At 32.0% G+C, this 18,187-nt stretch overlaps 1 protein-coding gene across 4 annotated transcripts in view; it reads left to right on the plus strand.

The window, feature by feature from the left end:
* Positions 1 to 18,187, plus strand: part of LOC140439383 (lipopolysaccharide-induced tumor necrosis factor-alpha factor-like) — a 109,783-nt gene that overhangs the window by 79,338 nt on the left and 12,258 nt on the right. For all 4 annotated transcript variants that reach the window (XR_011950616.1, XM_072529247.1, XM_072529246.1 and 1 more), the window contains exon 3: positions 545 to 695. Coding sequence is in view for 3 of the 4 variants with exons in the window: in XM_072529247.1 (XP_072385348.1) it covers positions 545 to 695 (151 nt within the window). In the remaining variant the exon portion in view is untranslated. The remainder of the gene's footprint in view (positions 1 to 544; positions 696 to 18,187) is intronic.

Consider the following 18,187-nt stretch of genomic DNA (forward strand, 5'->3'; position numbering starts at 1 on the left):
ATGGGGGTTTTAGGGGGAAGCCCGGAGGTAAAAGTGGTAAACTTACAACAAAATTAATATTCTCGGCAAAATTTAGCTTGTTCGTATTATTTTAAGAGGTTTAAGTGGCATTTTTATCTCTGACTACTGGAGTATACGAACAATGTTCAAGTATCAAACGGACAGAAATGGAGTCATTGACCAAAAATATTGTTAGATAGAATATACAAAGGCGTAGGCGACCATTAACACGATCATAAAAGAAAATAAAAACAACAGTACAAATTCAGATAGGAGTAGATTGAATTTGTGTATTTTATCAATGTGAAATGATTGTAACGAGCTAATAATCTATGTGCTTTATTTTAGTACGACGAAAAAACGTCTAAAGTGAAGTTTTCTCGCAATATAATTACAAACCGGTTACAAAAAGTCACCATAATGATAATATTATCAGAGTGTTCATTACTTGAATAAATGAATTGGAAATCTTTTTTATACGCTTGGGTTTTATTTTCACAAACGTTCATGACTCGTTTTAATATATTACATTTTTTTGTTTTAGTAATTGTTACTCACACCGTGGCCCAGGTTCCTGTAGGCCCTTCTCCAACATCGACAACATGTCCATCATGTCATGCTCAGATAGTTACTTCGGTGGAAACTGAAACAACAACAAAGACGCACTTGTTCGCCTTATTACTGTGCCTTTTCGGGTAAGTGTTGATTACAACTTATAACCCTGCTGTGAAATAAAGAAATGCATAATAGGCTTTCTTGCCCTATATATTAATTAAATCAAGGCTAAGCATAATTTCAATCGAAAAGAATCGCGCTTATTGGCTTTTACATATACCCTGCTTGTTGTATAATGTATACAGGTACAACTTTAAATTATTGGTTTCGACAATTAGAAATCTTCGACTTTCGTTTCGTGATTTATCATCAGATGTCGCTATTGCGTCCATATCGAAGCCATTTTAGTGTTGCTTATACTACAACAGGAAAGATTACTTTCACGTTCAGAGCGTTTCTGAATAGCCGCTTCGAAGATTCCTTTTGGGATAAAATACGTGTAAGCTGATACACAAACGCACTGTACGTGAAATCAAATCTTAACTGTCTTTCCTTTTCTTTAAATTAAGTTTAAACGCTTGGATCTACCTGATTAATACTGAGACATTTTGTTGATTCACATATGACATGATTCACGGTGTATTATGTTCCATAAGGCACTAAATACCTGCGTTTTCTGTGTAAAGGTTTATTCCCATTTACCTTACAGGTTTTAGCTTGATACTAATCAGGCAGTGCCAGATAGACGCGGAGTGAGAAAAGCAGGATTTTCAGCAAACTTAATACAAGTTATACCTTAATAAAAGTCTTCTCAGTAGTACAATAGTTAAGTTGAGTCTCATTTATGATTTAGGAATGAATGAATGAAAGAATACATTAATGAATTGTTCTTTTTATCTGACTGGTGTTTACGTGATTTAGTGTTTGAGTTTTTTTATACTGCTTTTAAGTTCCTTTTTCTTATATTCCTTAAGGCAGTGAATTCTAAAAATCAATCCTAATATATTATATTATGATATGACACTTTACTTTTTAAAAAGAGCATGTGACATTTTTTACGGCAGTAGCTAACAAGCTTTTCACCTCCTCCATATTAAAACTCAAGTTTTCTCTTTCCACTATTAAGAAGGGAGGCGATGTACAATTATGTTATTTTCACGAGCCAATTCGTCGACAGCATATTTCTTGAATTCGGGTACAAGTATCCTCACGAGGTTTAATAATTGTACTTTAAACATGTCATTGAATGGAATATTTTTTAAGAGAGCCATTTGATGATGTCACATTTTCGCCAGACAGTTGTTGGTGTTGGCTTCAACCGTCGACTGTGGTATGACGCATTGTCCATAACAACGACAGAATTTGCTTCAATATTTGGTAGAATCTTTGAAAACCAACCTTCTAATCTTTGAGCATTTTTAAATCTGTTGAAAACCCTTCAATGAAGGTTTTTGTCGATTACTTTTAATTTTAAAATCTTACCACACCTTTGAGACAGTATGACCTTGATTTAGCCAAGTTTCATCCAAATAGTACACTTTTCGCCCTTCACGACGATACTCTCGGATTTTTGAAAGTAATGTCTCAGTCACAAGATAATTTCATCTTTTTCGATAAAAACAATATTCCTGCTTCTTTTCATATATTTGATGTTCATTTGCCCTAATGTTTGCAATAAAACAAGTGGTGATATTTCGTCAACCATATCCACGCCACCTTTTGCGTTATTATAAAAGTCTATAATCTCAGATTTATTTGATTTTTGCTCAAACTCTGTATCATGATAAAGTGAAGAAGCAACTATGTCTAAGAACACTATTTTATATTTCTTCAGGACAAAGGACACCAAAGAAATGTTTTTTAAATCCGAAAATTGCGCAATTTTCAGCTCTGTTTTTGGAATTCAAAAAGATTGTCGATATTTTCCTCATGTTTTTACGAATCGTTCCAACAGATGTTAACCGATGTTTACTAAACAAATGTTCCATTAGATGTATGCTGGTAAACCAGTTGTCAAATGTAATGTTGCGGTTAGTATTGAATTTACAAGGTCCCTTAAGCTAGCGGGGACACATGAGCGGAATCCAATTTAACCTACGTAATATTTTTTCACCAATTTTTCACTAATTTATTACCACCCTAATAATTTTTCACCACCAAACCAACCTTAAGGGGAGCGATTCTGCTGGCTTAAGGTTCAAGCTAGCAGAATTCAAAAAAAAAACTTTTTGTTGATGGCATATTTTTTCACCAATTTTTCAATAATTTATTACCACCCTAATAATTTTTCACCACCAAACCACCCTTAATGGGAGCGATTCTGCTGGCTTAAGGTTTAAGCTAGCAGAATTAAAAAAAAACTTTTTGTTGACGGCATATTTTTTCACCCATTTTTCACTAATTTATTACCACCCTAATATTTTTTCACCATCAAACCACCCTTAAGGGAAGCGATTCTGCTGGCTTACGGTTCAAGCTAGCAGAATTAAAAAAAATATTTATGATCTACCACAGTGTTCTGCTAGGTTTTTACGAATTTATTACAACTTTAGTAATTTTTCACCCCTTACTACCCCTTTAACAAAAATTAAATAAATTTGTTTTTTCAAAAATACTTGAATACATTTACACGGTGTGTGTGTGCGAGTGTGTGTGTGTGTGTGTGTGTGTGTGTGTGTGTGTGTGTGTGTGTGTGTGTGTGTGTGTGTGTGTGTGTGTGTGTGTGTGTGTGAAAAACACTTCTGTTGTAATAATTAGTATATTTAATTAAAAATTACTACTTACCTATTACTTATTAATTACTTACTAAAAGTACTACAAATTTCACTGGACTGATAAGTCCGAAAACGTTTTGAACTTAATCCTTTAGGATTTTTAAAATTTAATTAAATATACCAATCACAACAGTGTTTTACTTCAATGTTCGAGTTTTTTAACTATATGATATACAGCCAACTCACGGGAATGATCCCTTTTTAAGTTGTAAAATTTTGTTAAAAAATAGGTAGTGTACAAAACAACAATATTGCAATGTTTAGCATATAAAAAAGTTGGTGAAGTTGGTGTTTGTGTAAATTCTAGCATTTAAAGATGTAAACTACTTTCCTTATTTGAATTTCTAGTATTTATGGGAATTATCTTCCACACTGACACATACGGATTTCAAGATTGGAGGGTTATTGGAAAACAGATCCACTATTCAGCTTAAAATCTTTTTTGCAGAACATCGGAAGAGATCTTTTTCTTATAATTTTAAGGTGCTTAATCTTCATCCATAATCCAATGGGACCGAATGTTATTCCTGAAGATCGGTTTTATAGAATAAGAACAGTTATAGACTTTTTAATAATAAAATGACTGCTCTGCGTTATCCAGTAAAATAATTATCGCTAGATGAATCGATGGTACCGTGCAAAGTTAGACTTAGTTTTAAACAATATACTAAACAAAAGACATAAAAGATGATATCAAGGTTAGAATTAATTCGTAAATTAATTTATAAAAAAGCAAAGAAAGACGGAATATCGCACGCGAACATTTACCTATAAATAATTGCTAATAAATCGGACAAACGCGAAACGAAAACGAAAAGATGCAGAGTATGTCCTATCCTAAAAATAAGAAAAAACCCAATTTATGAGTGTGTGGATTGTGCCGAGAAACCAGATCTCTCCGTGGGCGATTCTTTCAAACATTTTCATAAACAAAATAAATAAGTTAATATTTTTTTGTAATAACCTTTAATTTTTACCTATATTCAACTGACAATGAATGAAAAATCGACAAAGAATTAAAATACAAATATCTTTAAATTTTTAAAATGCTGCTAATATAAATTTATTTTACTACGCAAATAATCTATATCAGCTGTTCTGACCAACCGGTAATTTCGGTCTCATTTGAATATACCTACTTAAAATGTTTTGCAATATAAATTCTTTATGTTATACACCTAATCTTAAAATTATGTTTTGACCAATCGTTAATACCCTTCTTATTTAAATATTATTAAAATATTAAATACCTAAATTATTTTTCAAATTTTCATCTACCTAATGAATGCAAATCTTTTAACAATAGGCTGCAATAGGTGCGCACGATCCCGACGACCCTCCTTTACAATCAGATAAATAATGTAATAGACGTAATAAAATTATTTCAATTTGAATATTTCTTACCTGGTAATTTATTCTGTGAAATATAAAAATTCCATTGTATTTACTAAAACGCATCTTGATTTCAGTTATTTTATATTCATAAAAAGGACTAACGATTCGATTTCGCTTAGCCATGTAATACAACTCGAATCAGAGTCAATTTTTTAAAACGGGTAAAATTTATAGTTTTTGGAATAAAGTGTTTTCATATTTTGAATATTTAAACATTGAAAAAATAAATATTAGTTAGTATAGAATAACATTTGAAAATGTTTTTCAATTAGGCTAGTTGAGAAAAACATGACTAGGCTGGTAAAAATATAGTAAAATTCTAGCAGAGCACTCTTGTGTTTTCAAAAAGATTTTTTATTCACCTAGCGTCAATGTGTATCGTGTTGAATGTTTCCCATTATCCGAAGCTTAGGGGGTCAAAAATTATAAGGGTGGATCAAATTTAGTAAAAACCAGGCAAGCAATTTATATTTTCAGTTACAAGTAGAATACAGTAAAATTATAAAAAGAGATTTTTTATCACCTTAAATTTTAAGGTAGTAGAATTATTGACTCCTCATAGAGGGTAATTGAAGGGTGAAAAATTACTAGGATGGTAATGTATTAGTACAAATCTAGCATAATACTGTAGTATCTCATATTTCCAAAAAGATTTGCTTTGCATTCAACCAGCGTAAATGTGTAGATGGTGGAATTGGTGAAGTTCGTTAACATTTAGTAAAAACTAACCAGAGAGTTTCTTATTTTACTTATAAATAGTATTTAGTAAAATCATAAAACAAATCTTTTTCACCTATAATTTAAACATAGCAGAACTATTGACTTTTACTAAGGGTTAGTCGAGGGATAGAAAATTACGAAGTTGGTAATAAATTCGTAAAAACCACAGCAAAATACTGTGGTATATCATAAATAATTTTTTTTAATTACGCTGGCTCGAATATTAAGCTAGCAGGAATGTTTTCAAATAAGATTGGTTTAGAGATGGAAACTTATCAGGGTAAAAATACTTTTTTATGTCAGTTATAAGTAGAGGATAGTGAAATTGTAAAAAAAGATTTTTTTCACGTTAAATTTTAACCTAACAGAATTATCGACTTATCACAAGGGGTAGTTTAGGTGTGAAAAATTACTAGGGTGGTAATAAATTAGTAAAAACTTAGCAGAATACTGAGGTATTTCAAAAATACGTTTTTTTCTTATTTTGCTGGTTCACATATTCAGCTAGTAGGAAAGTTTTCGAATAGGTTTATGGGAGCAAAATTATCAGGATGGTCAAAGTTTAGTATAAACTTAAAAAAAACACTTTTTTATTTCAGTTATAAGTAGTGGACAGTAAATTTGAAAAAAAAATTCTCCTTAAATTTTAATCTAACACAATTATTGACTTTTCACAAGGGGTAGTTAAGGGGTGAAAAATTACTAGAATAGTTATAAATTCGTAAAAACCTAGCAAAACACTGTGGTATATTATAAATATGTTTTTTAATTCTGCTGGCTTGAACCGCAAGCCAGCAGAACCGCAAGCCAGCAGAATGGCTCCCCTTAAGGGTGGTTTAATGGTGAAACAATATTAGGGTGGTAATAAATTAGTGAAAAATGAGTGAAAAATATGCCATCAACAAAACTTTTTTTTTTAATTCTGCCATCTTGAACCTTAAGCCAGAAGAACCGCTCCCATTAAGGGTGGTTTGGTGGTGAAAAATTATTAGGGTGGTAATAAATTAGTGAAAAATGGGTGAAACTATATGTCATCAACAAAAAGTTTTTTTTTTGAATTCTGCTAGCTTGAACCTTAAGCCAGCAGAATCGCTCCCATTAAGGGGGGTTTGGTGGTGAAAAATTATTAGGGTGGTAATAAATTAGTGAAAAATTGGTGAAAAAATATGCCATCAACAAAAAGTTTTTTTTTTGAATTCTGCTAGCTTAAACCTTAAGCCAGCAGAATCGCTCCCATTAAGGGTGGTTTGGTGGTGAAAAATTATTAGGGTGGTAATAAATTAGTGAAAAATGGGTGAAAAAATATGTCATCAACAAAAAGTTTTTTTTTTTTGAATTCTGCTAGCTTGAACCTTAAGCCAGCAGAATCGCTCCCATTAAGGGGGGTTTGGTGGTGAAAAATTATTAGGGTGGTAATAAATTAGTGAAAAATTGGTGAAAAAATATGCCATCAACAAAAAGTTTTTTTTTTTGAATTCTGCTAGCTTGAACCTTAAGCCAGCAGAATCGCTCCCCTTAAGGTTGGTTTGGTGGTGAAAAATTATTAGGGTGGTAATAAATTAGTGAAAAATTGGTGAAAAAATATGCCATTAACAAAAAGATTTTTTATTTTATTATTCTGCTAGCTTGAACCTTAAGCCAGCAGAATCGCTCCCATTAAGGGTGGTTTGGTGGTGAAAAATTATTAGGGTGGTAATAAATTAGTGAAAAATGGGTGAAAAAATATGCCATCACCAAAAAGTTTCTTTTTTGAATTCTGCTAGCTTGAATCTTAAGCCAGCAGAATCGCTCCCCTTAAGGTTGGTTTGGTGGTGAAAAATTATTAGGGTGGTAATAAATTAGTGAAAAATGGGTGAAAAAATATTACGTAGGTTAAATTGGATTCCGCTCATGTGTCCCCGCTAGCTTAAGGGTCCTGAATTTACAAGCCTGTTTATTACATCAAACGGTCGATTACTGAATTGAAAAGGTCCTTCAGGCTTTTAGCCAACATATACCTCTAAATTTAAAATGTCGAATGTTTTGTCATCCACTAAGGCAAATATTTTAATGCCATATTTGGACGGCTTATTGGGGATATATGGCCGAAAGGAACGACGGCTCCGAAAAGATTCTAATTTTTCGTCGATAGTCAAGAATCGACTAGGAATAAAATATTGTTGACAATTGGATATCAATCGATCAAAAACAACTCATATAGCTGTCAGTTATCTACTCTTTTTCGTTCTTTTCTATTTTCGATATTATCGAATCGTAGGCATTTTACAAGTATTATGAATCTTTGCAGTGTTATTGTTAGCCTGAAAATATCAATTCCTGCTCCATTTCTAGATGGATATAGCACAAAGATCCTTCAGATTTAACCTATTTGTTTTATAAAGGCCTGATGGATATAGTAATCCGAAAACTGTACGCATTTCTTCTGCATCCGTATGGAAGTAGAATAATTAAATTTTCTTGTTAACCGATTTATTAGGACACTTCTTTGCCCATTTTGTTTTCCCATCCCGTCCGATAAAAACTTGGATTGTCTTACTCTATCACCTTCAAACGTATTGTTGTCTTGAGAAGATTCTTATAACGATGATTGACTTTCCTGATTAGAAGTTCCTGATTGAAGTTGGTTTTCTAAAATATTCTCACTGGGACGAAGGCAAACCTGCTGACTTTCATTTTCAGATTCGCATTCTGATCCTAACTCTGATCCAGTTAATTCATCCTGCGAAAGCTTCAAGAGGGTTTCTTGTTCTTTCTCCCAACTACACATGTTTCTGTATGTCTGAAATTAATAATATCTAATTAATTTTCAATATTCCTACCAATACAATTATGTTTCTGTTAAAAAATCAAAATTTACCTTCAAAAAATCAATCATTAAATTGTGGTAGTATAAGAACTTACCTGTTAAACATGAACCGATGCTGTGGGGTGAAAATTACTAAAAATTAACTAATACTGAACGTCAACTTGTGGAAAGGTCAAAATCACCCATAAGTCCAAAGAAAGCAACACCACTCATTTAAATCTTATTTATATACTGAAATTTATGATACAATAGGCAATATAAGGTCTGTTACTTGTATATCATGGGGCGGTACTCGTGGCGCCAGACGAATCTGGCGATGTTGCCACTATTTTAACAAGCGCTAATGAACGACGTGGGTGATTTTCACCCCACAACACAGTTGCCGGGTTAAATTCATTGCATTTAATTTTTCCTTGGTGATTATTTTATTTCTCGAACCTCTTCTTCTTTGTCAACCATTTTCCATCCACTCCTGAATGTAGGTCTCTCCCAATTGCTTCCATCATTCTCTATTTTGCGCCAATCTAATCCACTGTTTGCCTGCCACTGTTCTTATGTCATCTACCCATCTTTTTTGAGGTCTTCCCATGCTTCTTGTTGTCGTCCTTGGTCTCCATTCTAGAATTCTCCGTGTCCACCTGTTGTCATTATATCGGGCTACGTGACCTGCCCAGCGCCATTTCATTTTTGTAGTTTCTTCCATAATATCCCTAATCTTCGTTCTACGTCTTATCTCGGTGTTTCTAATCTTGTCTTTTAGTGATATTCCAAGCATGATTCGTTCCATTGCTCTTTGCGTTGTTTCTAATTTTTTAGCAGATTTTTTGGTAAGGGCTACTGTCTCCAAGCCGTAAGTACAAAAGTAGTAGTAATGCTAATTTGCCGAAAGCGCCCCATGCCAGTTGTGTTCTTCTTTTAATTTCAGCATCTTGATTTGGTTTTCCTAGTTTGATAACATGACCTAGATATACATAATGTTCAACATTTTCTATGGTATGATTTTGTATTGTTATATTTGTCTGGTTTCGGCTCAGTATTTTTGTTTGCTGTAGTTCATTTTTAAGCCTACCGAAACTGCATTTAATTGTTGTAACATATCATTTAGTTCTTGGATATTATCGACTATTAAAACTGTGTCATCTGCGAATCGCAAGTGGTTTAAGTATGATCCGTCGACGTTGATACCCTTTTTGTTCCATTCTAGTTTCTTAAAAATGTCTTCTAGAGCAAGGGTAAATAGTTTGGGAGAGATGTTGTCTCCTTGTCTTACTCCCCGTTGTAGTCTTATGGGATTAGTTTTTGTGCTTTCGTCCAGCTTTATCTGCATGATGGCATTTTCATATATGTTTTTAATTATGTTAGTGTATCTTGAATCTATACGTGCATTTTCTAGAGATTTAAGCACTGCCCATAATTCGATGGAATCGAATGCTTTATGGAAATTGACGAACGCCATATGAATTGGTACATTATACTCGGTGCATTTTTCTATCAGTGTTTTTACGGTGTGCCAGTGGTCTATAGTACTAAAATGTTTTCTGAATTCCTCATTGTATGTTCATGTATCCTTAAATTTTACCTTACAATGTTTGTAAATTCTTATCACTTTTCCACGATCATAAAGATCTTAATTTGAAATAAATTCAGCGAAAACTTCTAGTTGAAAGAAAAATATGTGACCAGACAATATCAGAAATTAGTTCGACAGTTTGAATTCTAAAGCCTTTTAAATATATGATTGTCACAATAATTCTAGCCTTTGATGCTGAGGTGACATTTAAAAAAGTATGAGAGTATCAACATATGATTAAAATATAATCAAAATGTAAGTTTGAAACCTTGGACAAAATGATAACTCAATATCCTATTTTTAGCAGATTTATACTATTTACGCCATTTCTAATATATTTTGTATTAAAAATTTATAAATGATATTAACAACAAAATCGTTATTGTAAATATAATCCGATATAATAACGAATCTCATTTATTCTAGTATGTAGTTGAAGGTTTAAAAACATGCCTGAAATAATAGTGTATTTCAAGGTTCAGTCGTGCTTCCTGTCTAAGTGGAATCCAATATTTAATACGCAAACACATGAAGTCATTATAAAAATAAATAATCAGAACAAATATTTGCTAAATTTATGCGAAAAATGACTAAAAACAGTGCTATATTTTAGCTTGTTTATCTGGAAAACCGTACGAAAGTTAATGATAACAATAAAATATTCAGAATGATGATATAAGTCCAAGTAAATAAAGTCTTAAAAACAAAATGAATTCTGTTAAAACGCATAACACAATTTTATTATTTAACGAGTATTTGTTTAGACGAAACTGATAAGAGGTACAATAAGCAATTGGGATTAGTGGCACCACATCGACACTAGCTACTGTTTTTTACGTCTATGATACAGCCTACAGTCTACAGCTCGATCGGATAGCCAAGCGGGCTGGGCGGCTGGCTTCTCCTTCGCTTCACTGCGAGAGATGTCAGTTCAATCCCCAGCTCGGTGTACAGAAAACAAAAAGGCTAACGCAGCAGTTTAAAATTCTAAATGAATCTGCGGCTTAGTCTAGAATATGCTGGTATCTGATCGGCCTATGGTGGAGCAGTACGGCAAGAGATAAGGGCTTGCGGCTCGGTGATACTCCTCCGTAGATCCCTACCGGAAGGGCGTGTGCCGCCTAAATACCGGGTATATATATATATATATATATATATATATATATATATATATATATATATATATATATATATATCCTACAGCTGAGGTAGAAAACCATAGAAAGAAGCTTAAAATATGTGATTAAAAGATAGAAGTCTTTATCTTAGTCGTTTCTTTATAACTCATAATTAATGTTCTTAGTCAATGAATAAGAGAGAACAGTGCAAGCCCACTGTGACTTTTTAGGACAGAAGTACTTATTAAATAGACATTGATGATGAAAAGTGATTATTAAGTCTAAAATTATGAAAAAAAAAACACTTCAGTCGTGCCATCACTATAATATTATATGCCCTTCTCTCAAATTTTATTCTAAGCTTCTAAAATATTTATATTAAAAAAGTAAAACTAGATTCGAGAAAAAAAAGGAGAAAAAGGAGACAAAGCAAACATCGAGAATTACCGATCAATATCCTTGCTCTCACATCTGTATAAATTACTAACTAAAATCATAACCAACCGCCTAACACATAAGTTCGATTTCTATCAACCTATCGACCAGGCTGAATTAATGAATAGTTCGTTCCTAGGAAATAATTACTTAAATATGTCTACAAAACCAGAATTCGTCGCTGTTATATTCGGTGCTCCATTATATCGTAGTAATGTTTAAATTATTGGACAAAGCTCCTTTCAAAGTGGCGATAGTTTGCATGCAAGCTAATACTTCAGGAACAGAAAAGTTGTCATCAATACCTCTTATAAATATCAGTACCTGACCTGAACTTCTTATCGATTACTTCAATTCTAGAAGTAGGTACTTGTTTTTTGAGACAAACTTACTACCTCAAAATCGTTTTTTGTGAGGACATAAAATGTCACATACTTGAAGTATATAAGTTTTTATAAATTCGCCAATAGATAATGCTTTGCTACTTTTTGCTATATTATATAACTATTCTTCTAACATATTTCTTTATGAATACTGCTCTGTGTATATTTATTTGTCGACAAAAATATTTCTCCTTCCATTACTCGCTGCAATTTTCTGTGATCAAATACTCGCGAACGGTCCAGAAGACCGGGTCAGAAAATATGGGTCAGTAATTATTTTTGCAAAATGGTGTACAATTATATTATTTAATGAATACATGATCATATAATTTTGTAGATATGCTAAAAAAATGATTAAATATTATTAAATTTGTTTACTAGGAACTTAACGAAATTAATTTAATACACTACAAAAATCAAAAATAAAGAGAAATTGCAACAAAAAAAAACAAGAAAAATTAATTAACATGTTTATAACATGAATTACAGAATGGTGTAACATGTTCCGAACAAATATTTTATACATATTTGGTAGTAATATTTTGTTTTCCTATTTTTGTGCCAATCACAAACACCATAGCGACTTTGAGTTCCGTGTGTTACGACTAGTACTTGTTCCGCTGGTGAGCCACATATCTCCCTAAGCCTCATTCTGATGTTTCTGGGTAACTTGGTAGACATAGCTCGTGGTGTTTTAGATTCTTCATTTAGACTAATATTAACTACAAAAGAGTATATTCTTGCTACATTCAACAACTCTTTGCTACAAAAGAGGGACCATGGGCTATCATCTTGTGACACAGGAGTAATTAAATTGCGGGAATAACTTATCCACCACATCTACTCCGCTTTTCATCTCATTATATGTAATTATTATCTCAGGTTTATTTGTGTAGGATCATTATCATCTTCATGGTGCTCCCATCCCTCTATAGTTAATATGATTGGGTTTTGGTTTCCACTTCCCTCTGTTACTGGTTGTATGTCATAGAGCATTTCTGGTTTGTGCAGAATTGCTATGCCCAGGTGTGCTGGAAGTACGTCTAATCCGGGAAAGAAGTTTGGTTCTCCCGGTCCTATTACTATTCTGTTGCATTTACCTTCTAGATAGTGACATAGGATTCTTCAGTTCCTATCTGTTGTTCTGTCGTACTAGTTTTGAGTTTCTTGCGTTTAGGTCTTCTGTGTCCATGTCAGCATTTAAATCTTCATTTTGGATTGGAACGTATGGTCTTACGTAGGCTCATACTATTTCGATTGGTTTTCTTTCTGTTTCCATTTTTAATATTGCTCCTTCCATTTTTTCCAATTTATCTGGAGTGGGCATTCTGTTGTTTTATTTTTTGACTAAGATTGCTATGTCTCCTGAGTTCATTCTGAAAGTGCTGCTAAAGTTATTATATTCCGGAATTTTCATTTTTCTGTTTTCCGTCATTTTCTTTTCTTGTATTGCCATTACAATTCTTCCAGAATGTTAATATTTGTTTTTATTTGAAAATGTATAATATCTACAATGTTTACGATGTCAGTATATTGACGGATCGTTATAAATTAAATTCTGATAAGTAAAAATTAGAACGTTTCAAATGTAACAGAAAAGGATTCATAGATCTTAACTGTAGTCTAGGCGGGATCTGTTTTGGATTGAACATTTTCCATAGGAAGCTATTTTTTGCTGGAATCACGTCAGGATGTGCCCAATATCGATAATCACGATATGCGCCAGTCGCAAACCCTGTGCTAAATTTTTTATTTAACAAAATCTGAAAACAATTGAAAATTTCTCATTTTTTTGCTCCTATTTGTATTTATAATTCGGAAAATAAAAATTATAAGAAGTTAAAAGTTTATAATTCGGAAAATATTGATCCTAGAGAAAAAATTATAAGAAATTAAAAGTTTCTTTATTTAATTTTACACAATATTTCGTTAGCTGGAAATTGAAAATTTAATGTTTATTGTTGAAAAAATAGCAATAATTGGAAAAAAAGTACAAAAAAATGAAGTTAATCCTTTAAATGTTTTTGACTTTCCAAACTTGACATACAAGCTCCATATTCCGCCTATAAAAACCTTTTAATATGTTTAAAAGGTGTGCTAAATTTTGTTAAGATCCGTCGGATAGGTTTTGCATAATAATTTTGCAACCCAGCCTACTGGAAAAAAATTGCAAATTTTCAAATTTATAGTAGGCTCTAAACAAAGCCCTCAGATAGTTGCAAATATTTTTTTACACATAAAGGAAGGCTCAAACTTTCAAACGCTTTTTGTAAAATTCAAATCGGTTCACTAGGAGAGCCTAGAAATTTTTTTAAAGTTTTAAACATTTTTTATATATATTAGGCTTATAAACAAATTGAATAACTTTAAGAGCTTTAAACATATCAATTTCAAAATTTATATACTTAAAGAATATTAAAAGACGCTTTTTAAAAAAAAGATACATTCGGCTTACTGGTTGTAAAAATAATGAAGGTTAAAGTTGGCATACATTTGCCGTGTAAGCATAAGTGATAGAGGGCTCGTTTTTAAACAAATACCCTCGTCTTGTCAAGTACTTTTTATATGAAAAGTTTTACGTAATGCGCTTTATGGCCACATCCATAAAAAAGACAAACAAAAACAATTTTTTTCATAAATAAGCTTTATTTTGACGAAATTTAGAAAGTCGAAAACATTTAAAGGATTAACTTCATTTTTTGTACTTTTTTTTCCAATTATTGATATTTTTTCAACAATAAACATTAAATTTTCAATTTCTAGCTAACGAAATACTGTGTAAAATTGAATAACGAAACTTTTACCTTCTTATAATTTTTTCTCTAGGATCAATATTTTCCGAATTATAAACGAAAATAGGAGCAGTTTTCAGATTTTGTTAAATAAAAAATTTAGCACAGGGTTTGCGACTGGCGCATATCGTGATTATCGATATTGGGCACATCCTGAAGGGATTCTAGCAAAAAAATAGCTTCCTATGGAAAATGTCCATTATGGTATGAATTTCTACAGATCCCGCCTAGTCTACTGCTCAAACAACGACTTCTAGACATTCTAGTTATTTATTATATTTTGTAATCAGTTGTATATAATTATGTTTTACTACATTTTATATTATAGTTCTATTCCCATCTAACGTTTTATCTTAATGATCACTCTCTGATTCAGAGTTATTCGTAAATTCTAATTAGTCATTACGAGTTTATTCACTGATTAACACGTTGCAAACTGCACAAAACCACAATGAATCATACATGCAATTTCCTTCGATATCTACCAGACTTTGTAGGCACATTTTTGCTTCTAATTTATAATATCATATTTTCATTGTATGTAGGTTTCCAGTTTCTGATAATCATTTGTAGATGACAACAAGAAATATTTCGCTAATACTAGAACTACATAGTCTGATTTATTATTTAGTACATTTAAAATAACTGTTTAGTCCTATATATAGAAGTTTTTTGTAAACCCATGTATGGTTTCATATTAAAAAAACTACAAACTGGAAGATTTTTTGAAAATCCATATGTGGTTTCGCATGCATTATACGAGCATATTTTAATAAAATGTTAACAGACAAAAATACATTAGTTATGAAATTGTGATAGACAACTCCTTTTTTCATTATAACATAAGAATACTTTACACTTTAAAAATATGGTGTAAGTTTTTTTTGTACATATTTGACACTGTTGGCGATATTTTTTCCATTCTGGCATATGTCCAATGTTATCCACACGCACAGAATTTAACGGTATCTCTTGATGTCTCGCAGGAGTTTTTCTTGTTCTTTTTGTTGGTGTTGGGGTTGTTCCATTGGTTAACACAGGTGGAGTTCTTTGACGACTAGACGTTGGAGTTTCTTGATGACTAGACGTTGGAGTCACATTTTGTAATTTCACCAATGACATATGTTTGATTGTTCAACAATCATGGATATTAATTGTTTTGGAAACTAAAACAAGAAAAAATTTACAGGAGTTTCTAACCCAAGGATACATTCTGGTAGCTCTACAACGCCTTTAAATGCATAATCACTTTTATTAAAATGCTTCCAATGGCCTGATTCCCATAAACATTTTTCAGGTTTTTTTTTGTTGATAATTCTATTTATACCAGAGCAAATAGGTATATTTTCATCCTAAATCCTTTGTTCATTGCTATCACTATCAACAGACTGAGACTGACGACATCGAGGAATATACTGAATCGGAACCTCATTCGTCCTCATTTAGTTCTCCATTAAAAGGAATATACTCACTGTGTGAATCTGAACCTAAATCGTCTTCACTTAGTTCTCCATCACCAGGAATACAGTTAACGTATTTAGATGAGCCATACAACTTCCAAGAATCCATTCTGAAAACAAAAACCAAATGATAATTTTTCTAAAAATGGTATAACTTAAATAAGATTGAATGCATTCGAAACCATTTATGGATTTTAGGGATTTATACCAATTTAGACGGAATTCATAATAATATACAATAAAAAATAATACTTACTTTCTCCAAAAATTTTTTTCCAGCAAATGAATTCACAAATTCGATACAAATATTGCTTCAAATTGGAGTCATACATAAGGTACCGTTCATTCACTACACGTGTACAAAAGAATGAGGTTATAACGATCTTTCTCTTGACTGGTAGGCAACCAAACATACAGATGCGTAGTATTATGAGTAAAGTTTGTTTAGCAGAAAATGGTTGACTTCAATTAGTGCGGTCGCCAATATTATTAAATTTATCTGACTTGGCCTTTTATTAAGACCTTGTACCTCAGGTAAACCATTGTTACCTGAAACCGGGCCTTGTATACTATTATCGGTTAACCCAGGATGTTTATAGTCGATACTAATTGAAGTCAACCATTTACTGCTGAACAAACTTTACTAGCTATGATGTAGTCAGAATTTTCGATGAGTGGTAGATATTATGCATACTACAACACTTTGAAATTTTGAAACCATAAAAGGTTTCGTATGCGGTAGAGGGTTAAAAACATGTTTTCTTCTTCTCATGGCGGCGTCTCCTTTCGAAGGTTGGCGATCCAAATGGCAATTGTAGTTTTGGAAACTGCTGCGCGAAAGATTTCTGCGGATGAGCGGTCGAACCATCTGCTCAAGTCTTTCAGCCACGAGTTCTGGCGTCTTCCTACTGATCTTTTGCCCTGTACTTTTCCTTCCAGTATATTTGAAGTAATTCGTATCTTTCGCCTCTCAACACATGACCCAAGTATTGCATTTTCCTCTCTTTGATTATACTTAGTAATTCTTTTTGTTTACACATGCGAAGAAGTACCTCAACATTAGTAACTCTTTGTACCCATGGAATTCTCAACATGTTTAAACATGTTTAAACACGTTTAAACAAAAACATGTTTAAACACTAAAAACTGTTGTTTATTTTGGTCTTAATAACTCATTTAGATTATGATTATATTATATCATAGTGAACATTATATCCGAAGGTTATTTTCTACCGGCATTATAGTATCTGTGTCTCAGTATAGTTTGTTTAGAATAGGAATAAACCTTCCTGTTTATTCTGCGTGCATTATTTCTTCTTTATATTTTTTAATTATTAGTTTGTAGATTCTTCTTTACTTCGTCTTATTAGTTCGTTTGGAAATTCATTTGGAACTGTTGCTTTTTTTGTTTCAGATTTCGAGGTCACGTTTCGAAATAAATTATCTAGCTAGTTTAAACATTTTAAATAGTTTTAGGAGATGTATTTATGAATAAATTATTTGCGTCAGAAATTATATTAAAATAAAAAAAAAACCGATGCAGTGGAGTTTAAAGAAACCGACAACCAAGAAAGCGCGGGACAACCTGTTTTAACTTGCAAAATAACCGCAATTTACAGGTCTGTGAATTTGATGCACAGTATAGGATATCTATTTTAATAAATTATGTACTCTTTAGCCTTAAATTTAATATAATGTTTACTTAAGTCCTAAAGAACATATTAGTAAGCTTTAATAATAATCAAGAGGAAACTAAATATCAAATTTAAAGACTTCAGGACTTTTCCTTTAAGAGGTATCGCATAGATAAACAGATAGGAGCATAAACGATACAATTTAAAGAACAATCTGTAGGGCCCTCTAAAGTTATGTTAAATCACTTTAGGTCAAATTTATTTATTGGTATTTATTAGTTTTATTAATTTTCCTGTCATTTTCTTTAACTACCTGTACATTAAATGCTACATGTTGCCTTATACCTATAAAAGTTATTTTCTTCACACCGCTGTTTAATATATTTTAAGATTTTATTCGCGATTTTTATTTTTAGATATTCCTTTGGCTTGTTAAATCAAAGATCATCCAAAGACTTAAAAAATATTTCATTATGATTCACGTACTCTTCTTTGCAATGCTTAATTTTTTTTTATCATTTCTTCAACGTGTCCGTTCTTAACAG

The sequence above is a fragment of the Diabrotica undecimpunctata genome, chromosome 4 (assembly GCF_040954645.1).
Source record: "Diabrotica undecimpunctata isolate CICGRU chromosome 4, icDiaUnde3, whole genome shotgun sequence".
Lineage (NCBI taxonomy): Eukaryota > Metazoa > Arthropoda > Insecta > Coleoptera > Chrysomelidae > Diabrotica > Diabrotica undecimpunctata.